General features: G+C 37.8%; 1 protein-coding gene across 8 annotated transcripts; it reads right to left on the minus strand.

Moving 5' to 3' along the window:
• On the minus strand, nt 1–25,857 carry LOC110376620 (CCR4-NOT transcription complex subunit 1). Of its 8 annotated transcripts, none has more exons than XM_064035499.1 (18): nt 25,451–25,857; nt 17,336–17,557; nt 16,552–16,735; nt 13,569–16,080; nt 12,043–13,447; nt 10,668–11,231; nt 10,039–10,287; nt 9,540–9,845; nt 9,080–9,457; nt 8,842–8,988; nt 8,620–8,754; nt 7,760–7,777; nt 6,659–7,087; nt 6,275–6,459; nt 5,870–6,133; nt 4,413–4,436; nt 2,393–2,532; nt 1–1,955 (listed from the first exon to the last, which is right to left on the minus strand). In XM_064035499.1, exons 1-17 carry the CDS (start codon nt 25,550–25,552, stop codon nt 2,454–2,456), a joined length of 7,203 nt encoding a protein of 2,400 aa, XP_063891569.1. In that variant the 5' UTR covers nt 25,553–25,857; the 3' UTR covers nt 1–1,955; nt 2,393–2,453. The 8 variants fall into 8 exon arrangements, with proteins under 8 accessions (XP_063891569.1, XP_049696252.1, XP_063891578.1 ...); XM_049840295.2 differs by having other exon boundaries at nt 10,668–11,246; XM_064035508.1 differs by lacking the exon at nt 7,760–7,777.
• Between the last annotated feature and the right edge of the window lie 454 nt (nt 25,858–26,311).

Raw genomic sequence — 26,311 nt, forward strand, 5'->3', positions numbered from 1 at the left:
TTTGATGTAAAAATACTTTTGTTTAAAGTTAATAAAACACATCTTTAGAAAAGGTGATTACATGGCTTAATCAAAGTGAAGTTTAATTTTAGCATTAAATCTAAAATGCATAGCCCGGCGGGGAGCTACATGCGAAGCAAGTCCCTCACCGGTACGTACATTACTATATTACGTTGAAATCACACATAAAAAACTTTACAACATGAACTTAAGTTCATCAAAACTTATTAAATAAGTTACCACTAAAATGTTTTACAATTAGAACCAACCGTCGCATCATAAAAACTACAAGATACTTTTAGAATTAAAAATACAATGTTTTATGAGACTAACGATTGATTTAGCGGTTACCTTTATAATCAGTCGATTTCCTTAATTCGACAAGCTAGCTCTGTATCACTTAGTGTAATTTGCCTTAAAATAAGAGAGTTGAGTGTGTTGTACGTCTGGTCGTGAGATTAATTTTAAATGCAGCTAATTAAGGTCGCGACCAGCGGCACAACACACCGAACACGAGTGATAACAGCGTCGCGAAATCTTACTTACGGACCTATGCCACCCGCTACACGCAGAGTGATCACTACAATCGCGTTATGTAACATGCACAATTACCTATCCACTTAAAACCGCATTTGTAATATTTATTGTATTCATTATTTTAAAATTCATCACCTTTCACTATATAAGTATTTATTTATTATTACTTTCAATGTCAATGGAATAAATGTAACATGCATTTGGATTATAAACAAGACCTCACTCTGGTCGTGGCTAGTACGCAGTGCAAGTACCTATTTAGAAATGGTGGAATTGTAATTTCATGCAGACAAACATCGACAAATGAAAAATTGTAAATTTCGTGTGAGAAGAACACACCGAACACGAGTGACTACAGCGTCGCGTAAATCTTAGTTGCGGACCAATGCCACCCGCTACACGCCAAGTGATCACTACATTCGCGTTAAGAAACTTCCACCGTCAACTATCCACTTAGAACCGCCTTTATATCCTATGTAATATTTATATACTGTATTAATTATTATATATTTTAACATTCATGACATTTATGTACATAAGTATTTATTATATGGAATAAATTTAATTTGGATTAATAACATGATTGAGTGGCGAGTACCGCGAGCACGAAGCGCGAGTGAAACGTTCTGTGCGGTCCCTGTGTCGCGGTACGCGGTGCAAGTACCTATGCTATTTAATAATTGTAAAATGACAAAAATGTAAAAATGAATGGTAAAACATAATTATATTTTAAATGTTTGTAGTCAATAATTTGAATTGTAATCCAATATATAATATGGGAATTAGTATATTTTACTAAATGAAATTTATGTAAATGTGAATTTAACGAATATTTTTAAATGTTTGTATGTAGACAATAGTCAATAAGTCAAGATTCAAATAATCGACATTCTGCGGTCACACAATTTTTGTACAATACTAACTTTATAGTAGGTATAATTATATAATTTTGTGATTTGACCACCTAAGTGGCGATTCTCTTGCCACATAGCACACAATCCGTGTGTATCATATGCCTTAGAGATATTAATTGATTTTTGACATACTGTCTTTTAACTATTTAAAAAAATTGCTGTTGAGTAATTGAGAAAAAACAATTGAGAAAATTTAAATTTATTTTTGTTTAAATTAATTATTATATCAAATAGTCAATCAAAACTTGAGAGGATTGTCAAATTAAAGCTTGATAAAAATTACACTTTGAAAAGATTATCTGTTCGAGCAAATGTCAAAAACCAAATGATTAATGTACAAAGAGATCACTACAACATTATAAATATATGTACAGTACAATTGTTCGTCACTGATTTACTTCTTTTGAAACAGTTTGTTCCACTGCAACATCTGTTTGGGGGGCTGGCCTGAAGTGGACGGCTGTGGCTGCGGCGGCTGGCTAGGTCCTGCCTCGCCTTGGAAGCCTACAGCACAACACAATGTTAGTTATAAATTCAGAAAATAAGTAAAGAACAATGTCAGACGTCCATAGTAACGTAGGCTCAATAAAAATATTTCATGTACAGTGAAAATTCTTATAGTTTTTGTGCAGTTTAATGTCAGAAGCTTTTCTATGTTTTCCACTTTTGCATTGAACTTCTCAAAACCAAATTATTCCAAATTATTAAAACGAAAAACCTGAACTCGATAAACAAAATAATTAGTTATTAAAATGATTTTTCTTTTTTGAAAAGTTCTAGATAACAATTAAATATTTTATAAGAAGTTAGTAATTTATATTAAAATTGTTGTAGTAAAGAACTTTGTGTCCATGAGAATTTAGTTTTAAAAGTTGATTGGGTGGACTGAAACCTGACATTGTTCTTTTTTATGAAAGTTTTGTAGAAGCAAAGCAACGTACCTTTCTCGACATAGCCTTTATACATGTGCTTATGCCGGACCGACTCCCAATTGGCGCGACGCTACTCGGCTATCTCTCTTTCCCCCCCTCCCGCACCCGTCTTGTCTACAATGCAGGATCGTGCCACTGATGCGAATAACCTGGCCACAAAAACAAATTAGTATCCAACAGAACTGGCGCTTCACGACATCAAGGCATGCTTACTATATACATTTGACCGATGCTTGGTGGGAGTCACTCATGCGCAATGTTGACAACTGTATAAATACTAGACAGTAAAGTAAAAATAGTTTTTTCTTCTATTTTTATTAAGTTATTTTACATCTATAAAGAGACAAAAATCTGGCACATTACGTGAGAGAGACACCCTTTGAAAAATTTGCCCAATTCAGAGTTGTTTGCGTTTAAGAATGACTCAATTTTACATTCCAATTTATGAAGTACAGCCTCTGTCTAAAAAGAATAGACTTTTACCTCAAATTTCCATAGCAGCAAATGTAAAATTTAGAGGGTGCGAATTCATTACTTCTCTATACAAAATAGTCTTGCTTGATAATATAATATTTGATTTTACGATAGGAGCATTGTTTTTAACTCAAATTGTTAGCTTGTATTGAGAATAAACGAAAAACATCCTTTTAAACACATCACATAATCATACCATGATAGTTGGATATTTAAACCAAATGTATTTTTCTGAATCTTAAGTGTGATGATTCAATTAATAAATTCAGCTAGGAATATTCCAAGTTACCAACTCGCGAATTATAGGGGCACAGAGAGTTTTAAACAAAAAATAAGGCTAAGCGCGCATGAAAGCTTTGGCCAGTAAAAAAGCTCAAGTGTTTAATTAGGTACACATGTGCGGATGAACGCTAAGAAAATCAGCCGAGTTTATTAATATTTTTCGATCATAATTTGATAAGGATGGCACATCTCTCAATTCTTTAGCCTGATTTTATTAAAAAATATATATATTTTGACGCATTTGAAAACTAATTCTAAATCAGCCAATTGATTTAGATTTCATACGCGCATAGCTGTGAATCTATCATGCTAGTGAGAAGAAAGGTTGACGGCCCACTTGCACGGCCTTATCACGAACAGAACGAAATATTTTCTTCAAAAGAAAATACTCAGACCGTCCCCTTATCTAACTAGCATTTACGTTGTCCGAGACCAGACGAAAGCCTATTAAGCTACGGTATGATAGTTGAGCAGGATGTATTAAACTAGTGTTGTGCTGACGTCGAGCTTAACAGGCAGTGTCGCCATTTCGTCTCGGACATCGGCTCATTGTAGAGCAGAGATTACATCAATGCAGCCAGTAAGTGAAAAAAACAGGCCGAGTGAAGTACATCGATGCAGACTCCATGGCTTATCGATAAATATGGTCCGATGCGGGTCACTCGTATAACAATCTGAACGTTACTAATGCTCCATCGACAGTATACTCTTAGCTAGCGTATTCTCGGCCGCATTGATGTAACAAATGCTCTGGAATAAGCTCTAGGGTGAGATTCCTTTAAGGCAGATGGAAGCAAACACGAACTAATGAGCTGTTAGTAGCCCATTGGAATCCCACCCTCAAAATGGAACACGCGCAACCAAAAAGCGGTCAGCGTTATGCGTACAAATAAATGCTATTGTTAGTCTTATTAATTAACATCTAGCGAGCATGCGTTGTTTATTTAGCATTGTGAGTACTAAAAACTGATTCGGTTTAAACGCCCGACCACCGCGTGATTGCGAGAGTCCTTTGAATTTATTCTAGTATTAATAGGTGCTCCGACGGGTACTGATAAAAGGCCATACTGAATTTTGTAACTACTCAATCTCTAACTGCAAGGATGATTGCCGTAAGAGATTGTATCCTAGTGTAAAAAAATGTTTAACGTCGATAACGACAACCAAAGGGGAGGAAGGACTAGAAACTAAAATACATATAGAACAAGAAAAAGTAAACGATGTATGGCTTCGATCGGTACACGATGAGCGTTTATAAAAGGGGGCTAATTACCGCTCCAGGTGAAGTCGGATAGCACTATTAATGGAAAAAGAAAAACAAGATTATCTTCACCTGCATTTAGATATTATTCAAAATTCAAAGACTTGCTGATTTATACGTCTCCATTATCAAAAGCAGGACATGTATTAGAAACTTTTGTATTTATACATGTCTAACGTCTAAAAATGTGTTTATTGGCAACAGTAACAAGCTGTTGGCAGACAACCAAAGGTAAAAATTCCTTCAGTGCCATGTTGCAATTACTTTCAAATGTGTGACCAAACTGTTCAGTGAACTCACTCCAGTAAAACACTGTGAAATCGATTCAATCCACACAGAGCGAATAGAAAACGTTTAAATCAGCTTTTAACATCATATAAAAATATAAATAAGACATCAGGAAAGCTAATTTGCTTTTTCAAGCATGCAGCAACAAAGTTATATTTCATGTGCTCATTGAACTTTCAATAAGTGGAAAACCTTTTCATGCGCTCAGAACGTTTCCCCTTCAGTGCATCCAGCCTCATTCTGATAGAAATAACTATTTCACCCCTTTTATGCCCTTGAGTGACTAAATGACTGAATTAAAAAAAAAAACATACTGTCTATTAAAACGTATGCGGGCTAAATATGTGTCTAGTCTCTACCACCAGATTATGAATAGGACTGGGTGTATTGTAATATTGGGTTAAAAAAGCTAGGGAGTGAAAATGTGCGGGTGAACGATTTGAATCGACATTGGCGCGAGCGCACCGTTTGTATGGTGTTCCATTTGATTGATTAATGATCCAAAACGCTATTACTTTTGTGGAGCAAAACTGTTACATAAATATCTGTAATTTTTTTAGCTACTGTATATTATTTTGTTAACATAAAAAAATATGGCAACATATTTATAATGTTACATCACAAACTGCTAAACAATAATTTTGCTGCCAAATGTTTGTACCAAGACTTAAAACATTGATCTACAATAGTAAGAGCGGTGTGGAAACACAGAAGCACGTTTAAAAGCTCAACCCCCGCACACCTCACAGGGTGAATGCTATTCTATCACTTTATACTACTTCATGGCTGGTTAATATGTTCATGACTGCGTTAGCGCCATGGAGGAAGGTAACATGAGCGGAGATGCCATAAGGCAGGCAGGTGAGGCGCCTTGTTATATGCCAAATAAGGTGACTAAAACGATTAGCTACTTTAAACTAACGTGGTGTTCTTTCAAACATCTGTCAAAGATTGGTCTTCATTGATTGGTGATTTAGTGTTCAAAAAATATGCGGGCTCCAAAGAAGGCGTATGAGGACGTAGCTAGTAACATTCTCCGTCCCCCGAACACCCGCATTTTGGCACGCTACTTCCTTAGGAGATTAAGCGTTATGACATCTCCACTAGTCATATTATCCTCCATGGTAAGCGCCTCTAACTACATATGTAAAACTACAGTATAATATAGCAGATCTACTTACTTCTCGATCTCAGGTGCGCAATGAACAAACTCGTGCGACCAGAATTTGTAGATTGGGTTCTTGATGAGTTCGATGAAGGTGATGAGTAGGCCCCAGGGGTGGGGGCGGTTGACGATGAGTCGTTCGAGCAGCATCCTCGTGATTTGTTCCTGTACGGCCTCAGAATTGGCCTCGGCGAACAGGTATAGGAGGCAGCACGAGAAGTAGTGCGTGTGGCTGTTAGGGTACCGCAGCTGGTTCGCGATCGCGTTCAGGAATAGGTATCTGGAAATATAGGACAATGCTGTAGTACTGGGCAGCGGTTTCTCATGTGTACTGGTGAAATTATCTAATGCATCCTATTATCATATCTATTACGACTATTCAGAAGCCAGTAAGTAAGTATAAGTAGCCTTTAAATCTTACCGTCCTTCGAAGTCGAAGTCTACAGTGAAATTCTGGAAGATATCCATGTGCGCGGAATGTGCTATGGTGGACATGTTGGGCGTTTGTCCCTTGGAGCGAATGTGCGCGATAGCCTGCGTTCCGACGTATAACACCACGGCATTCATAAGCTGACAGTTGTACCGACGACCGGGCTCGTTCAACACCTAAACAAATTTTATAACATTTTAAATAGCTCTTACGATATTCCACTACAGGCATGGCGACAACTTCTCACCTGCCACAACACAAACTCATAACAACGAAGTCATTACAATGCGTTATTACATCTTAGCAGTTTATTATTGTTTTATTTAACCAACATTTTCACTAAAGATACTTATGAAGTATTAATTAGATTATTACCTGCATGTTGCTCCTCAGTTCTGACAAGAACGTGACAGGCGCGCGAGCCTTCAGGTAAGCATCCAAATCCTTCTTGAACTGTGACGCAGGGATGATAGTGTTGTAGTTGATCACTGCGCGGGGTGGCAGCGTGATCTCCGCAAGTAGATCCACCTTCAGGTTAGGAGTGAAGGGATCCGGGAGCCGCATGTTGCGGGGGAACGCAGACAGGATGAGGTTCCTCATCTGGATGCAGTTTGGCGGGATCTCGTCGCAGAAACCATAGTGATAATCACACAGGAACTCAGGGAAGTCATGCAAAAGCACGAGAAGCACCTTCAACGTGCCCTTGTATAACATCATGACGGGCGTCGCGAGCTCTGTGTTGCGAAGGAAAGGATCTAGGAACTTGAACAAGTCGATCAGAAGTGTGGAGTACATCCCCCAGCCCTGCGAAATATAAATACTTGATTCACTGGCCATCATGACAGTTCACATAACCGGCATGCAAAGACATGCACAAGTACTATTTGCCAAACATTAATCTTTACAAGTGTCTTCTCATTTATTTATTGCTGCTAGGCAACAGTCACGAAGGATAAACCTTAATATTTCCATTGATTTTGCATATCCAATCTTACAAAAGCTTAGAAAATGCAGAGAGTTGTGATTTTCAGACTTTCGTCTTATGAAGTCCGTATAAATGCAATGACGATCCCAACATGCTACATCGCATTATGACAAAGTATTGGAATTGTCAACAAACAAAACTAATATTTTCCCTAGTTTTTGAAGATGAATTTTAATGCAGGCAAACAAAGAAAAGATTTCTACAAAAAGTTTCTGTAAGCTTTGAAAGCACTCGTCGCGGCAGCAGCATTTGGCTTAGCTTTGGTAACATGGAACTACGTGTTTCGATGAACAAACACACTACCGTGAAAATTAGTAATTAATAGACATGGGCTCGATAACCAGCTCACATACACATGTAGCTACAACCAAAAATTAATTTAATTAATTACTACATTATTTATCTTAATAAATCACTTTAAAGAATCTGGCCCATCTCCACTAATTAGGCCGCGGGAGTAAACACACAAAAAAGTAAATCAATTTAATTGCCTGGCCTCCTGTTGCAAGCTAAAAACAAAACAGTAACAAATCAATACAAAAGAAAATGCAGAGCATACTCTGCAATACTATTCCTGTATTTGGTAAACAATGGTAAATAAATACAATCCATATGTACTGAGAAAGTACTTGCTTAACTATGTAATACCTCAAATGCTTCTGTGTCAAATATTATGCATTTCAATTAATGCACCCCAAATACACTAAAATCTACTACTTATTCCTGAATTTGAGTAAAAGTTGTTGTCGTATTCTTTGTTAATATCAATCTTCATTTCAAGCTGGTTGCTCTTTATAAGGTTACAAAAATTTGATGTACCGCTTCAGATCTTGACTTCCAAGATTTCATCGAGGTCAGGCAATTATGGACAATTTATAGAGGTTTAATTGAAAAATGAAAACTTCATATGTACTTAATATTCTAATTCTCCTTTATATAACACAAAAGTAATAACAAGCTTTTGGAAGTAATGATTGCGATAATTTAAATGGATCCAAAAGATGATAGGTTTATATGAGGGATGAAGCTTCTATGAGTCAGCTACACCATTTATTAGGAGGAAATGCTTACCAGGATCACCTTAAATGTAATATGAATAGATAGTATAATATTTATGTAAGTTAGATGTGTTAGCAGAGGGTTCGATTTACTGTTAGTAAGTGTTAGTTCGTTGGTGTTATAGTTCATGCCAAAGTTGAGGACGGAATAACATTTTCTGCGTAAAAAACATTTTTGGATGTCGGCGGGCGACATGGAATAGGTCCACAAGCGCGTACCTGTACTCGTAAGTGCACTTCGAGCCGCCATTAAGTTTGGCGAAAACTATATGAATAATAGTTTGAAGACCTACCTTCTGCTGTGGTGTTACCGCTAGAACGCGGTTAATGAAAGCACGATGCGCTACGACCTCGAGCCAGGCGTACGCGAAGCCAGGCGCGATGTTAGGCCGAATGATACGAAGGGTATGGCAGAATGCAGTTAGAACCTGCAGCAAAAAAAATAATCCGTTTTCACATAAGTAATAAACAACTAAACTAAAATTATTTATAGTACAATGAGAAGCAAAACTAACCTGATAGTTCATCGATTCTAAAACGGGTTCAGCCATATTCATATCAAGGAATAGGATGAGTAGTAGACGATGATACGGTAGCTGCTGGAAGTTCGTACCGTGCTCTTCATGATCTTGCAGCAAGCAGCCAGCAATGATGCCTAAAATCTGGGGACAAGTCAAAAGCATCAAATATTCTGAAGTATAAAACTGTACGAGAACGCGAATTGTATTATACAGTTGAGGCGTGGTAAGATACCTTGTTTAGGAGGTTCAACTTGGGCGTCGGATTGCCGCCATCAGGTGTGTTCTTGATAAGGAGCGAAACCAGTTTTATGAATGAGTCGCACATTGTGTAGTATTTGTCTCTCTTCGGTGGTATGGGAGGAGTGTTCATCCTATCCTCACTCAACTGTTGATAAACGTTCTCAACGCACATCTGCGTAGCAATTCTAAAAAATCTCGTGATCATGTCATCAGATTTAAGGATTCCGTTCATGTTCATGCGATGGACATACAAGTTGAAATTCTGAGCGAGTTCTATTTCGGTCATTGGGCTGAGAAGCACGTTTCTCCATTCACGGAGAAGATTCTCCGTCTTCTCTTGTAAGCCGGGCGGGTCGTCGTAATTCTGGGCCTGCAGTCAAACAATTACACATGTGAAAATGGCAAGAACATGGTATAATATTATTTCTTTTGATAAATATGATAAGACTTACTCTAACTTGCAGGATTCCAGAGTGGATGTGTGCGGTTGGTCCTAACGGGGACCTTTCCCCTAAATAGGCGCTAGGATCTTGGTTTACTCGGAGCATTTCGATGAGGGATCCAAGGCCCTCGGGCGGAGGCTGGCGGGAGTGGGACAAGATTCTGACCAGCGTCTCAGCAGTGTGGAACAAGTCGCCTTCGCTGACGTAGATGTTGTTCCTGTCGTCTACAAGGTACAGTTGCACCAGTTGCATCGCGAACGCAACAGCCATGTAGTTGTTGCCGCTGTCCATCAAGTGAGCGATGGCAAGGTCGTACTGTGAATAGAGAATACATGTTTGTAGCTTAGGCAATTCAGTTCGGCCTGCTTCAAAGAATAAGCAAGTTATTTGTTTTTGTAGTCCGATACCAAAAGTCTGATAACCAACTTTACAGAGGAGAGAGTTACAGTGTATCAAGACTAAGCAGAAATGTAATATTTTCAACAAATCGTAGCAGTATTGTGCTAACCTGTGGCAAGTTGACCAGATGGTTCCTGATGAGGCAGTCGACGGCCTCGATGTTGTAGCGCAGCTCCTCGCGGCACTCGGTGATGCAGCAGGTGATCTGCTTGGAGGTCCACACGTGTCCGTACACGCGCTGGTCTTCCAGCAGCTTGAGCACGCGCAGGTGGATGTCGCGGTAGCGAGCCATCATCTCGACGTGCTCGCTGCTCATGCCCGGCTGCACGATGTGCCCGTCCAACAACCCCTCCACCGCCTAACACATAAACGTATTGTTACAACAATGCGGTGCGTGCTTACACCGATAATACCACATTGGCTCGGTGTCCAACAACCTATCCATTACCAGGTCCTTTCAAGCCTCGCATTTAGACATCTGTAAGCTATTGAAACTTTTCATTACTTACAAATTTATAAGGTCACAGCGATGCTGGCAGGACGCAATTGGGAAGATCAAAATAAAAAATAACCAAAGTAATGAAAAAATTAAAAATAGGATAGTTCGAACATAATCAGGAAATGTAAGTATGGAAAAATGTGCAACAAATATGTATCAATGAACTATTGCATCAAAAGTAATGCAATAATTGCTGACACTTCGTTGCAAATTTTTTTCGTTAATCATTTCTATGTTACCTTCTGAAGCAAAGCGCATCCGGACACAAAGTCGCGGTTTCTTCTTGCGAGGAAGAGGCACTCGAGGAGAGAGTGCATGTTAGCGCCCTGCACGGCGAGCGTGGCGACGGCGATGCAGTTGGCGAGGAACATCTCGGCGGCGGAGATCAGCGCGCTCATCTCGTCCGTGCCGTACACCTGACTCGGATTGATGACCTGGCTGAACGTGAGTTGAGACATTTGATCCTGAGCCGGTTTGAGCAAGAACATTCCGACGTCGCGAATGGGCGTGAAGCCGGGGATGTTGCATGCAAATTCTTCGTAGACGGTGATTTGGACTTCTGTGGGGCCGCCGACGCGGAGACGGACGCGTTCGGGCAGACGGTCGTTCTGGTAGGATAGCACCATAGGGTCGTAGTAGCGACGGCCCTCCTGGCGCGCGAGCTTGCGCATCTCGTAGTCGTTAAGCAGGCGCTTGTCCAGCTCGGGCAGCGCCTTCTCCACCGCAGTCTTCTGGATGAACGCGCACGCCAACTCCATATTTTCGGTAGCTAGAACAGCAGCTGCGCTTTCTATAATCTCCTTCTGAAATACCAGAAACTATTAATATGATAGTAAAAAATCTTTTGATTGCCAATTTGGAAATCAAAATAAAAAGAAAATAATAATAACTAAATATGTCTGTCTGTCTGTCTGTTAGTAAAAAAATAGTTGTTAATCGTCCTAGTTACTTAAAAAGATATTGTGGAGGACTTGCAAATCTGTGATATTCTATATATTAATCAGAATAAATCTATGACAAAACTTTTAAATGAAAAATTAATAAAACTCGTAAATGAAGAAGTAAGAAGTAATTAGTAGTTATTAGTTAAAGTAGGTAAACTATCAAAGCCTATCAAAGAATGAGACAAATAATTTTGTAGCCTTCTTACAATAACATCCGAGGACTCTCTTCATGGTGGTGGAATAGTTCAATCAGCCATCACGGCCTCTATTGTACCTGTAAAAATCTTATCCCACCCAAACTATGTGGCATAAACAACCTAATACTTGCCATTTGCTCAGCTTCAAACTTCTACACTAGCATCTCCATATCTAGTCTCAAAATATATAATAATAACCCCTTGAAATACAATTTTGTCCTCGCCAATGAATTCCCTAATCATAATTATTTAACCCATTACAAATCAGTGATGTCCATAAATGTTTAAGATAAGATTTAAATGGAATAAACATATTATGGACTGTGTCAACAAGGGTTTATATGAATTCGACTAGTATTTCATAACACAGATTTAATACATGTTGTATGGAGAGTTCACATCCGATCAGAGGCAAGCTCCCTATTCAATATGTATTAGAGGATAATGAACATGTTTGCTTATGAAATACTAACCTGTTGGGGTGTGGAGGGCATCAGGGCGGTTGCGAAAGCACCCTTCAGGTTGGTGCTGATAGTGCTAATGATCTGCTCGCGACACGTGATCATCGCCATGCCAGCGGTCAGGTTACGCATCATGTGATGCGCGCAGGTTCGCATTCTCACTTCATCAGGATCCAACGCGAAGTCTTTCCTTATTATTTGCTCACACGTAGTTAAAGCATACTTAATTGATCGGTCCACAACAGGGTGGATCCATTCCTGGATCGACCTCTCGATCGCGGGCTTGACAAACTGTTTCAAGTTCGGATAGTTTTGGAATAAGAGAATCTGAGGATTGAAGCATATCTTTTGGCCGAATGCAGATGTGGACGAAACATTAACGTCCACATAATTGAATCTAGGCTCAGGCAGGCCGATGACTCCCATTAGATTGGGGTCGCCCATGAGGCCGCTGGTGGGCGTGGGCGCGGTGACTGTCATGTCCTCCGTCGGTATCATGGGAGGTGGAGGTGGCATCATTTGCATTTGCGGAACCTGGATGATTGCTGGGTTGACCGGTACCACTGCCGCTGCCTCTTTATTCGGTTTCGGCTGCGACAGTTGAAATTCTATCTGCCTTACTTTTTCAGGATCTTTCAAATAAATGGCAGGTTTCAGATTAGCTATATCTAGGCCTAGATTCTTGCACAGTACTTCTATTTCGAACTTCAAATTCAGTTTTAAATCTGGCTCCTGGTGTAACTCGGCTAGTACATTCATCAATGCCATCGTCCAAGGATTGGGAGGCTTGAAAACAACGCTTTTAGCGCATGATTCTAAAACTTTGGCCACAAAAGGTACTACATACAGCAGTTCCTGTTGGCCTTTATGATAAGCTTCGAGTACTAATGCTTTTAGATCAATATCGACATGCAGAATAGGTTTGTTACGTGCTAACGTAAGCATGCCAAGCCAGTGACCGAGATTCTTCAGTAATGAACGATCAGAAAAGTTTGCTATGCCTTTATCTGAGCGCAATAATACTTTGATGTTACGATAAGTTTCCTTTGTAACCATCTTGTTGACCTCGCGAATTTTAAGAACATCAAGGAAATTGGAATATAATGCATGGAAGTTGAGCTCGATAGAAGCTCTCTTCATGACTAGATATTGAGACAGCCAGGGATAATATTCGTCAGTGAGTATTTCCTTGAGCTCTTCGCATTTAGGTTGTAAGTTTAGCTGGCTTAAGTTGTTGAAAATAAAAGCCGTTTTGTCTTGAATGGGTTCAGGCGGCGCGTTGATTTTCTCTTCCCTGTCCGTAGCTGTCAGCAGCGTGTCAATGTTCGTGGCGTTCGCAATGGATGGTCGGCTTCCCATACCACCTGACGTGCAATTTGCCACTTTTGATATCACCGAAATAGGTGGGGCGACAGCTCTGTAAAAAATAAAAAATACTTTTAATATTTTAAGTCAGTTTTAACACAAACATAGTATAACTTATAAGAAGCTCCATTAAAATGTTATAATTCATGTGGATATGTGATGTAAAGTCTTACCTATACGGAGCTGATACAGTTACAACTGCGGTTTGGTTTAACATAGCAGCCAGGCTAGTCGGCAACACAGCCCCTTGAGGTTTCGACGGCGGCTCTTGACTCTGGAGTCCGTACTCTACATACTCGATGAGATGCGGAGGGAATTCACTAAAATGAGGTATAGCTCTAACATGCTCGCAGTATTTGTGATAATCCTTGAGGCGCGACTTGAATCTGTCCAAAGCCGCTATACCAAAGTAATACATTTTAGAGCCCTCCGGTTTCCGCAACGCGTCCAGAACAAACCTTAAAGCCAGGCCAAGCGAGACGTAACTGGGTACTAGGCCCTTCTCTATGATTCCGCCGAAGAGTTGAGCAGTTATGTGAAGTTCTTTGTCCGGATACTGAGGAAAGAATTTGTATTCTTCAAAGAGGTTTCGCAGCATACACGAGAATACCTCACGCTCTCGTTTGTTTGGCGAATCTTGAAACTTTTTCAGCATATCAAGCACTTCGTCTATCGACAGCGTGGGATGAGGCGGATGGTTATAGATTCTTTGAAAATAGCCGTTAGCTTCATCCTCAATTTCCTTGGCAACATTATGCATCATCTCAGGGAAGTGAATTGGATCTGGAATACGTGGCTTATCCATTGCTGGAGCAGGGACCATTCTGGCCAATCCCATATTAGCCACATTTGCGTTATGTTGCAAGGGCATCATTGCAAACGGGCTATTAGGCCCAGCACCCATAAGACGCGAAGGCGAGCCTGGCGTAGTCACAAGGGGTCCTAAGGTACCAGGCATTGCAAACGCTGTGTTAGCTGGTGCACCCAAGCTCATGTTTGCTACATTGGGAGTCAAATTAGTGATGGAATCCACATGTGGTGGGAATAATTGACCACCTAATCCAGCAGGGTTGAACGGTGTTTCCAAGACTCTGGTGTGAGGTCGTGCGATTCCCGCAATGCTCTGCCGTGTTTTACTTAGTATGAGAGTCTGGCAGTTAGCAATTACATTGCAGATCGCCTCCTGTAGCTCTTGTTGAACATTCGGAATGCATAATTGTAAGCATGCCAGCATCGTAGCAATCGTTTCGTGCGGTAACTGAGCTGCTTTTGGTAACTGCTCTTCTGGTCCTTTACCAAGGACTAATGGGCATCTTCTTTGCAAGAATTTAACCATCGAGGAGACAAAGGCTTCGCCATGATCCCTAATTTTGTCGGTTAACCACTTATCAAGCTTTAGGTATTCCCTCCGGGACGCTAGACAAGCAAGGTCGATCACAAAAGGAAACGATTGAACATTCAATAATAAGGACAACGCCTTTAAATCCTGTGCGACGTCTAAGATCCTTGAAAGTTTTGACTGATCACAATCTCCACGAATGTACCATTCTGCCATTGAATGCATAATTACAGCTTTTATATTAGGGTTTTGATTATGCCAAGCATGGTGTAAAATGATTCCTGAATTGGGATGGTTGCCCAAAAATATTGGTATTAGGGTTGAAAACAACTCTTGTCTAACAACATTGACAGGTGGACTAATTTGAAGTAAAGCCAGCATCAATACATCCGGGCAATACTGTAGTGGTATCTTGAATAGTTCTTGTACTTGCATGTAATAGCCACGCTCTGAAGCATACAGCAGTAGTTCAACCAGGTAAAGGCAACGCCAGGTCGCGACGTCTTTGTTGTCCGCTTCAGGAGGTGATTTCAGTAAATCGATAGAAACTGGATGAAACGGGTGATCAGCAAAACTAAATATGTCTGGGTGCTTCAGTATGTTAGTTATGAGGCTCATCTGACCTTCTAGATTAGTCCATCGACGGCACAAATATTCAACCGGGAATATATTTGACGGGTAGCCCGCACTTTGAAGGCCGAGTCGCAATATTGTGAACAGCAAGCTCAAGCCTTGTCTGTCAGCGACGAAAAATTCAGGGTGATCCAGTTGTAGAATGACCTCTTTCCAGTTAAGGTTAGAGGCTAGATCCTTTAGTGTTTGAACTAATACTTCTGCGTTCCACGAGTCGCCATGCCCTTGGGACAAAGGTTCTTTTTTGACATCGTGGCCGACCCAGAAGTTGCCGGGTGTCTGTATCGGTGGTCCGTCTTGAACTGTCGTGTGGTATCTCACCATAGTCGATATAATTTTGGCAACATCCGTAGCCGTAGGCTCTCGGGCGCCGAAGTTCAACATATTGTTCTTGCATTCCTCAACGGATGAGGTGAAAGAATAGCCGATATCTCGGATGATCTCTGCGAGAGAGTTGTCCATCATGGCTGCGGCCATGTCGTCTGCTGTAGTCATTTCCTCAAGAGGCGTCTTTGTATCGTCGGGATACAGCAGGGGCGCGAGCACTATTGGCACTACTTCCCGAGGGAAATCGATTCGTAACTTCTTCAAAAATAAGTCCTTTGTCACTGCGGCTAAACGAAAATTTTCGTGCGCGAGATTAGTAAGAAGAGTTTGCAACACTTCAGGGCTGCATTCCTGAAGTCCGGCACGCTCCACTTGATGTCCGCGTTCTGTGAACCGAAACGACTATTATATTGCGTATGCATATCGCCATAACGTGTCGTGGTGGCTTAGTGGGTAAAGGACCAACCTCTCAAGTATGAGGGCGCGGGTTCGATCCCAGGTCAGGCAAGTACCAATGCAACTTTGCTAAGTTTGTATGTACTTTCTAAGTATATCTTAGACACAATTGGCTGTGTTTCGGATAGCACGTTAAACTGTAGGTCCCGGCTGTCATTGAACATCCTTGGCAGTCGTTACGGGTAGTCAGAAGCCAGTAAGTCTGACACCAGTCTAACCAAGGAGTATCGGGTTGCCCGGGTAACTGGGTTGAGGAGGTCAGATAGGCAGTCGCTCCTTGTAAAGCACTGGTATTCAGCTGAATCCGGTTAGACTGGAAGCCGACCCCAACATGATTGGGAAAAAAGGCTCGGAGGATGATGATATCGCCATAACAAACGTATAGACACTGGAATACCAACCTGCGTCGAGGTAGCACTGTACGAGATCTAAAAATCTCTTTTTGAGATGTTGTTTGGATAAATTTACGATTTCAGTTTTCGACGAGTTCCTCCTTAGAACCAGCGAAAGGGCAACATCCTCTGCAGTGGTTAACTTTAACAATCTTGACAGTCGATTGAGTAAAGTATTTGAAGGTTTTAATATCTGTAAGAAATTAGTGCTTTAATAGTATTCAGATATAATTTAATAGCTAAATAAAAGCACCGCAAATATGAAACAGCTGATTTTGAGTGCCCATTACTTTTTGATATTTTGAAAAACTTAATTATAATTAAATCTGGTATTGGTAATAATATTTGAGGGGAAAATTAATCTCATCTACACTATATCAATATAGTATGACATTGACATAGTAAAAACTTATAGTACCTACATCTGTATGGTGTGTTATGTCCTTGTGTTTATGATAATCCCAAAGGCCTCCCGGCCAGCTGCAGTTAACAAAATATATTTCACAGAACATCTCATACCAACAATTACAAAAACTTAACTATTTTTTTATATTAGAGATTTAAATAATGAAGGCGGCTCATCGGTCGAACTAGTTAATGAATAAAATAAATCTATTATTATTGAAAATACTGCGCTAAAACAAAACAGGGATTTAAGTATCGCAAATATGGGTATGGCATAACAATGGTTTGGATAACAGGACAAACAGACGATACAGGTGAAATGGGCATTGAAGATAGATGAGCATCTTCAACTACAGTTGGGAGCGGTCGGTTCGCTGAGGATACTTACCTTCTGTAGTGTTCTGGTCGGTTGGTCTACAGCGCGACAGATAACAGTCGACTTCGCTGGATGGTTGAGCAAGGATGCTAGGTGCTGCGCGAGCAAAGACGCGTGGATGCTATTGTTAGACGAATTTCCTGGACGATCAGTATCCCAACAGTTCTTCGCTGCCTCAGTGAGCAGACACCTCAAGAGTTGATTTTCCGCTTCTAGCCCATATAGACTAACCAGCTGTAAAAGGAACACAAAAAAAATGTTATTAACAATTGAACTAGCAAATAATTTAGTATTTTTGAGTTTTCCTGAAATAAAATTATTTACCAAAAATTAACAAAGAATAGTTATAAAATGAACAAGTTATCCTTAAAAAGTCTTTAATCACTCTATTTAGTTCTATTTTATTTTGCAGCATTCAATACACAGCACGATATCAAACTAACAGCGCAAACGATAAATGTCCTTTCTTGTTCCATAATCAAGTTGTACAATGTAAAAAAGCTAAATCGAAATGAAGTCAATATGTTAATAAACGAAATCCACCCATCTTAATTTGTTAATCTATTTTATTTCGTCCGCACGTACTTAGCTTTTTGTTGAACAATTATTTTTCAAAATCAGTTCATCGTATTCAGTAATTCGGCTTCAACGTCACAAATTCACAAACGTTGTATTAATAATATTAGTTTAGGTTATAAAAGAGCAGACGATGTAAAGTCAGCACAGTGCACTAACTCGTTATTCACACGTTCTGCACAATGTGATTAGGTACGAGATGCATTTAGCGGCACGTGATGCCAATATATCCGTAAAGGAAAACATTTTCTTCTCACTTTCGAACACACTCACTGGTGCACATTATGTTCCAATACTGCGAATGTTACACTTACTATTTTTTTTAAATATAAGATCAATGAGTTCTCATATAAAACAAGCTCGATATTTCTCGTTATGTGACACTTATATTCTCGCAAACTGTAGTGAATATAGTGTGACCTACTCCTCAATCTTCAAAAACTACTAAAACAGATAAAATACAATTTATCACGACGAATCAGAGACGAAGTTAAGTGAATATTTCGAAATCACCAAATGAAAATATAAAATACTAGGTAAGTAGGTGTCAAGTTCTTAATTTTTTGGAAAACTGTTTTATTAATCAAAAAACAATTACTTGATTTATCTACCTCTACTTTAATGTACATATAAGTTTAAAATTATCGTAATCAAGTTTCCGTGCCAATAAGTGTAGAAAGCTGCAATTTTTACAAAATATTTAAACGTACTTATAACATAGAAACGTACTTTATCACAAAGTAATTTTTAATACAATCCAAAATCGAATATTCACGCATGTTTAGACCGAAACCAGCCGAAAAACCTCTATCTTCAAATCTACTTTCTTTTATCGCACAAAAATCTTTCCATTGTTCGCAAGGGAAAGGCAACGACTAAAGAAATGGACTAGATTCAACAATTGTATACCTGATACCTAATCTTTGTTTTGCGTCTACGTAGCCATGGTATCCACAACCGGCTTTGTGAAAATGAACTTTATGTGCCTGGTTTTGCTAAATTAAAAACAATGTATGACTGATAAAACAAACAATTTGTGACAATAATCCATGATTAGCAGATATAATCGTATTCAAATCACTGTAATAAACTCGTCAATAACATAATAGATAACACAGTGCAAGCTAAAATACACTGTAAACCAGCTACACTAGAGCTTGCAATGGCATACGCGTAGTGAAATATACAGGTAGATCAAAAGTTTCGATCCATCGTCAGAAATAGAACTGCCGCCGCAACGTGCATAATACAACATAAAAGTACTTGCAATTGCTGACTACAATCGATCTAATCATTATTGACATTTTATTATTATCTTACAAACATAGCTAGGTATATTATTGAATGCCCTACTTGTTTGACATGACCTGACAGACTCGGACATTCAATTCTATGCAATCTACTAGAATAAATAAAATTTAATAATTATGATCCTAATCCAAGTAATATTTGGGAACAGGGCAGGAGAAAGAAGATGATCCTAATCATAATTTCGGTGATCCGTATAGATTGCACGAAAATATATCAGGATTTTTTAATGGTCACTCTTAATATGACTTTTAATGAAGCCTGTGACATGTCATGACATGTTTTAGGTTATTAATCAGGATTTCGAATAATACATATCCCACCAAAAACATTAAATGTAAAAAAAGCCAATCCTCTACGCAATTCCTCCACCGTAAAAAGTTTTGAGATCACATAGAAGCCAAGTCCTGTTCAACTTTATTTGTAATAATAAATCAATATTTTGTGACCATATCAATAGTTTCGTTCACTTTACAATAATATTGACTTGGCCATGAGCACAATAAACTACAAATATAATACAGCATATCTTGGAGTGGTGAAAGTCAATCATGAAGTTTAATATCACAGAATTAAATACTTTTAGTTTTTTCAATTGTTAATGACCGACAGTCAGTATCATTCAAAATCATGAACTGCACATTTACTATGGCGCATGTTTGGTCCATATGGTGATCTCAAATTCCAATCAGTCCAATCGTAAAATCATGTCCATATAGAATGTATCAATTCAATGGTATTTACACATTATTTCAGGGAGCGACTATTAACTTGTGCTCATGGCCAAGACAATATTATTGTAATGTGAACAAAACTATTGATATAGTCACAAAATATTGATTTATTATTACAAATAAAGTTGAACAGGACTTGGCTTCTATGTGATCTCAAAACTTTTTACGGTGGAGGAATTGCGTAGAGGATTGGCTTTTTTTACATTTAATGTTTTTGGTGGGATCTAATTTATTTTTTGTAGGTCTCCTTCTTCTCTAAGTATATAACAAATTAAATTAACTTACATGCAACTAACTAAATATATAACAAACTAAATATGTAGACCTAAACTAGCACGTAAACAACATTTTTTTTAAATAAATTTAACAATTTCGAAATTTTCGAATTTTTTAATCGAATATCTTTTAGAATAAAAGAGATTTATTTCAGAGGTAGATGGCGCTATCACATGAAATTATCTGTTTTTTTTTTTTTTTAACTAAAAACCGTAGCGCGATTTAGACCAGGACAACGCCATCTATCGAGCGAGCATGCAGTATTTATCGCACTGCATTAATATGAAAGATTTTATCATTATTCATTTTATTTTAACCTAGCTTTTTTATTCATATGTATGTATATTTAATACATAATAACAATATACCACACTATGTAACAATAAAACAAATAGTAGCATTTTGTACATAAATAAATAACAAAGTTATCAATGCAGTCAAAATGCATACACAATGTTCTTGAAAAACCGCAAATATAAATTTGTTTCCTATTTTTTTATTAAGTTTTAAGGTTTTTATAATTTTCCCTTTATATGTAGCCAATAACCTATCTTGGTGCCAAATTTGAAGGTTCTTAGTTTGCTAGAAGTACCTTAGACTTTTGATGATCGGTCAGTGAGTGAGTCAGTGACAAAATGGTGTAACTTTGATCGCTCATAACTCGTAAACTATTTATTCAAATTTCTTGTAATTTTGGGACTGAGCTTGTTCTAATACTTACTCTTGGTCATCGAAAACCTAAACTCCTAGCTTTGTTCACATGGAAGATACAGGGGGCTGAAATAGCCGCGAAACGCTTCGAGAAAAGATGGTACGGCCGTGCCCGCTTTGCTCGAGTCTTGGCTGGGGCACTGCCGTGCCCTCAGATATGAACAATTTAAAAAAGTAAGGTTTCAAGGCCCAATAACATATCTAGATAGATTATGGAGTCCTGGAGAGATACCTAGTAAAATCCTCAAGTAATATGTCCATATTTAAAATAAATATCTATAACGGAGTAAGTTACCAATACAATACAAAAAATATACTTCCTTATTACCTACATACTTGAATTGTTTCAAAAAGTGCCAGTAATAAATAAGTCTTCAGATCTTACTTTTATGATAATAGTAGCATGTAAATCACTTTATATGATGAAAGCTTCAAGAAGGTTCTGGGTGGAAAAATTTACCCCAGCCTTTACATGATAAAATCAATATCCTTTCCAAGGAAGTAGGTTAAACCACAGCGGCTACAATTTGTCATGTGCAGTTGTTCCCAGTGATTTTATAACAACCTAGTGTGTAGTATAAGACAGCATGCTTAAGGCAAACGCACTGCTTTTTCTGTTGAATAAACCAGGTCAAATACTTAAATGGTTATCATGATATTTTATAAGTTTAAGTGTGTATTAAACATGCTGTCAGACTTCTTGATTATCACAGAAGCTCATGATAAGGGCCTTTTCAGCTGCGAAATGTGGACCTGCCTGGTACATGTATTCGATGGTCAGGTCATCACGGACAGGAGACTTAACTCTCAAAGTGTTCTTTTATAGTCTTAGCAATTTCTTTAACGCTGAATTTAATCAAAATTGCCATATACGGCTCAGTATCGAACACCGAAAGAAATGATCCCAATGAAGACTATGGAATATCTCCTTTGAGTCTGTTTTGTGACTCCCGCATTGACAGATGGTCTAGCCTGCAATTTATTCATGCAAAGGGAAAGGGCATAATCATTCACCATAATTACGGAAGTTCGAATAATAATATACCGTAGTTAACATTTGGCCAATTTAAAGTAAAATAGAGTTTGTAATGTTTCTGCTCCACCTTCGTCTTATCGGAAATACATTTAAAAAGGGTGATTTTAAATTCATCGATAATGAGCCATAATTCTTACAGTTATGTTAAGCAACGCAGGTGAAGCAATAACATTGAACATAACGCAGTGCCGCGTGCCTTCAGGGGTGTTGCGCCACTCCGTCACGTTTTCAAACGATCGCACATTTTTCAAAAAGTTGTTTTATTGCCTGGTAAATTCATTGCTTGTGAAAGTTAAAATCAACCCCGTTTTCCTTAAAAACTTAGAAAAACTTGGCAAGACTTACACAATGGCTGATTTAAATGAGGTATGGATATAAATGTAGTAGGGATCTTGAAAATTGTATAAGATTATTATTCCATTCGAAAATCCATATGAAACGGCTAATGTTTACAAATAAATTATGCATAAGCTTCAACTTAAAGCACAGCTCCATAATTCAACAAAAAAATGTATGATTAACCTTATAATAAATATCTCTACGTACTTCTACACTAATATAATAAAGATGTAAGCCTTAAATCGCCAGAATTGAACACAATATTGTAGGATAATAAAAACTTTGCTTTGTTTCAAAAATATGACCAAGGCTGATCAGACTCAGACAGCAAAATCAGAAATTGAAATGAAAAAGGTTATTTGAGAAATGAAAATTAGCTCAGCAACAGAATTTTTTTTACAGGAAATTAAAATTTTGTATAAAGATAACAGAGTACAAGACCAATTTCAGCCACAGTGGCGGTTCTCATACAATGGGAGCAAGCTGCGCAGGACATGTTACAGTGCACAAGCATTTGTGCAGACACAGGTGCACTCACTATTCCCACACTCTGGATCAATAATATTTTAGACAATAAGAATTGTAACTAAGGGAGCGCGCGCAGCTAGGTTAAAAATATTTGGCATTTGCAGCAGCATATTCATCTTCCATGAAAATAATTAGCTTAATAATTGCATTACTTAGCAAAAGTCTATACTCAAGTAAAAATATAACAATTAAAATAAGTATTGCATCACTTATAAATTATCTATGCTTAAATATAAAAGTAACTGATTTGGCAACCTGTGAATCATTTATGAATCATAACAGTGGTTGTTATTATTGAGTATGCTTGAGAACAAACTTGTTAAAAACAATCACTGTATTTTGGTTCCCAACACAGCGTGTTAAACACATTGTTAACTGTTGATTAATAATATTTTATAAACAGGGCACCTACAAAATTGTTACTAGATGCCAGATTCTTATATTTACAAGTGATTCAATACCAAACATATTTTAAAATGTTTCTACAATTTAGAAGACATTAGACAAAGAAATGTTTTTGGAGCACAAAAGAAATATTACACACTTAAGATTATGCCTTTTCCTTTGCATCAGAGGTTAGGTCAAAGTATACTTTTTGGATTAGGGCAGATAATACGAGGAGGTTAAGTAGAATTTATCAAGATACAAATTAAAGCTTGATTATTACAATCAAGTCACTTATTGTAACATATTTGTTCTTGTATACATTGTACGTAATTTGTTATAATAAGTGATGCCAATACAAATCATGAACTTTGTGGCAACAAATCCTTATCAGCAACTTGTTATTTATTTAAGGTTATGTTTAAAGAAGTAAAGATTGCATCAATTATTGAGTAAAAATTCATCAATCTTTCAGCACAATATTAACAGATTTTTTATGAAGATTTAAAATATTGATTGCATATAAATGCTAGTACAACTTTAATTGTCAGCAGACCTTATTATATCTAGTTTGTATTTAACCTTGTCAGCCAACTGTTAAAACTCTTCCTATTCAGTCTTCATGACCATGACCAAGAGACTTGTGTGACAGAACACATCAAAAAGTAAGGTCGCTAGTTAGCTTTCAAATTTTATACTAGCATAAAAGAAATATTTTCAAAAATACAGATGTACCATTTTTTAAAGATGATTACCTACTTATGAAGGCTCTATTTAAAAAAAAAGTCCTAATCTATAAGATTTATTTGATAGACATTTTTAATTTAATGTAGTCTACTTGCCTTAAATCAATAGCCACTCAGGTCATGAATGAGTTTAGTAACTTATATTGTGCAATGACAAGAACAGTAAATATATAACAATCTTATTAATAATCACAGATAAAAGATACATCAGAAAAAAACAAAGAATGACCATACATTTTCATAAATTTAGACTTTACTCCATTTGAGTACTACCTACTACCTACTCAAATGTGACTTTTTATTTAAAAACTCAGTTCAATAATAAAAAGCAGTTAAAAACCTTATTTTAAGCAGTAGTATGTTTGTTTTATAATAATTAAATAATTCAAGATTGTTTGTCTCTGCCTAACTGCCTACTTAACCTACTATAAATTAATCCATTCTTATCCATCTCCATACTTTACTCCATGTTTATTTAATAAGATAGCAGATGTATTTTGTGAGTTCATCACAAAACACTCCTACCCTCTTATTAATACCTTGATAGCACAATCTAGTACAGACAAACTGGTACAAAATCAATGAACATTTAGTTTACTTTTGGGAATTTAACTGGAATAACAAATCCAGATTTGTTAATCCAGTGACTCATCTTTGTTTTAAATAAATTGAGAAATACAGAAAATTAAACCTCTAACTCGTGTTTGGGCTTATATTATTGGTATTGATGCGAACTTTCCATTAATGCAGATAGATAGACAATGATGGAGGAGGTAGATGGATCGAGACAACTATGCTCATCACGGAAAATCCAAAAAATAAAAAACCGACTTGAAATAATCACATCATCATCCACTAGACACCGAATTCTAGGCAGATGGACCTAAGAACAGTTTTTTTTTGCATTTCAGTTTTTGGGAGCCTAGTACTTTTATCAAGAAAAACATTTGATTTTTGTTGAAAGTTATGAAAATCTAAGTTATTCTGACTGCTATCGATTTTGAGCTCTGAAAAAAATCACAAATACGGATAACCACGGACCCGGCGTGATGTCACCCAGGCCGTCGACAGTACTTCTTGTCTAGTAGAACAAAATTAAGTCCATCCATTAGTTCTACTGCAAATGTTCAGTAGAACTAGTGGAAACAGCAGTGAAAATCATAATTCCCACTAGTTCTACTATTTTGTTACACCTCATTTAGTAGAACCCATTAGTTTTAAGGTAGAACTAAGCAGTAGAATCATTGGGAACAAACCGTAATAAACCGTATGGCGAACTCGACAATCACGTAACAGATGATTATTTTGGCAACGATTATCGCGCATCGCAACGCAACACATGAATATTATGCAGTAAACCACGTAGAAAGCCATAACCACCATCACAATTAAATCCAGTCAATACTATTACGAACGATCATGACTTTCCGTATGCACAATATGGCGACAACAGAAAACAAAGAATAGCTGTAAAGTGGCAATATCTCACCTGAGACAACTCTTGATTCGTCTGCTTGAAGTTCTTCTTACTTAAATTTATAACAAGATAATTGATTTGCGATAAGCTAAACGTTAAAGGGTCCAGGTTCATAGTTCCATTAATGCAAAAACGAAAGCTTCAAACACGTTTGAAGCTTTCTCGATTTTCGACGGATTACTACAGTAAACTTGTGTTCTTTAACAGTTTTTTTGCGAAATAACAATAAGCCTAAGGCCAACATCACCAATTCTATTGTTCACTTCATTAACATAATTTTAGCACCCTACACTGCAATTTTTAACTTGAATGAAAATCAGCAAACGATGACGAAGGCACTCGCTCGTTCGCTCCATGGCATGCTCGCTCGCGATCTTCGCAACGCACAAGTCGAAATCTGCTCACACAATGTCTGCTACCAACATAATCAATCAAAAAATGTTGCTATACATCAAAACACTACACACAAAAGGTACGACTGCTGATTCCCACACTATGCTTGGGCTTACATTTTGTTAGTGTGTTTGTATGTGAGTCTTTCTTTGTCTCTTACCAAAAGTCTCTTACCAAAAATATTTTTTTCCATACGACATCATTTATGCCCTGCTCATCATACAGTGAAAATAAAATTATTGAGAAGCTTCGGATGAGTGGTAAAGGTAGAATTCCGTGCATCGCGACTGTCGCACCCGCGTTCGCCCTACGACAGTCGTCGCGCGCGGCCTAACGCATCTTCACATGACCTAGCGCTTAATACAATCTATAGGATCTTATTAAACCCAGAATTGAATTGTTTTTTATTTAGTCGGCAAGAATTCCTTTTGTTTTCATTACAATACAAATGCTTTTGAATCAGTATTTGGTAGTAGCCTT

The sequence above is a fragment of the Helicoverpa armigera genome, chromosome 1, assembly GCF_030705265.1.
Source record: "Helicoverpa armigera isolate CAAS_96S chromosome 1, ASM3070526v1, whole genome shotgun sequence".
NCBI lineage: Eukaryota > Metazoa > Arthropoda > Insecta > Lepidoptera > Noctuidae > Helicoverpa > Helicoverpa armigera.

What these genes read in the sequence shown, in the direction of transcription:
- LOC110376620 (XM_049840295.2), bottom strand. Translation starts at nt 25,552, where the DNA reads ATGAACCTGGACCCTTTAACGTTTAGCTTATCGCAAATCAATTATCTT. An exon ending in TGCCCTCCACACCCCAACAG is followed by an intron (nt 11,247 to 12,042) that starts GTTAGTATTTCA and finishes TCATATTAATAG; the next exon opens with TTTCTGGTATTTCAGAAGGA. An exon ending in TGCGCACCTGAGATCGAGAA is followed by an intron (nt 4,437 to 5,869) that starts GTAAGTAGATCT and finishes TTCCATTAATAG; the next exon opens with TGCTATCCGACTTCACCTGG.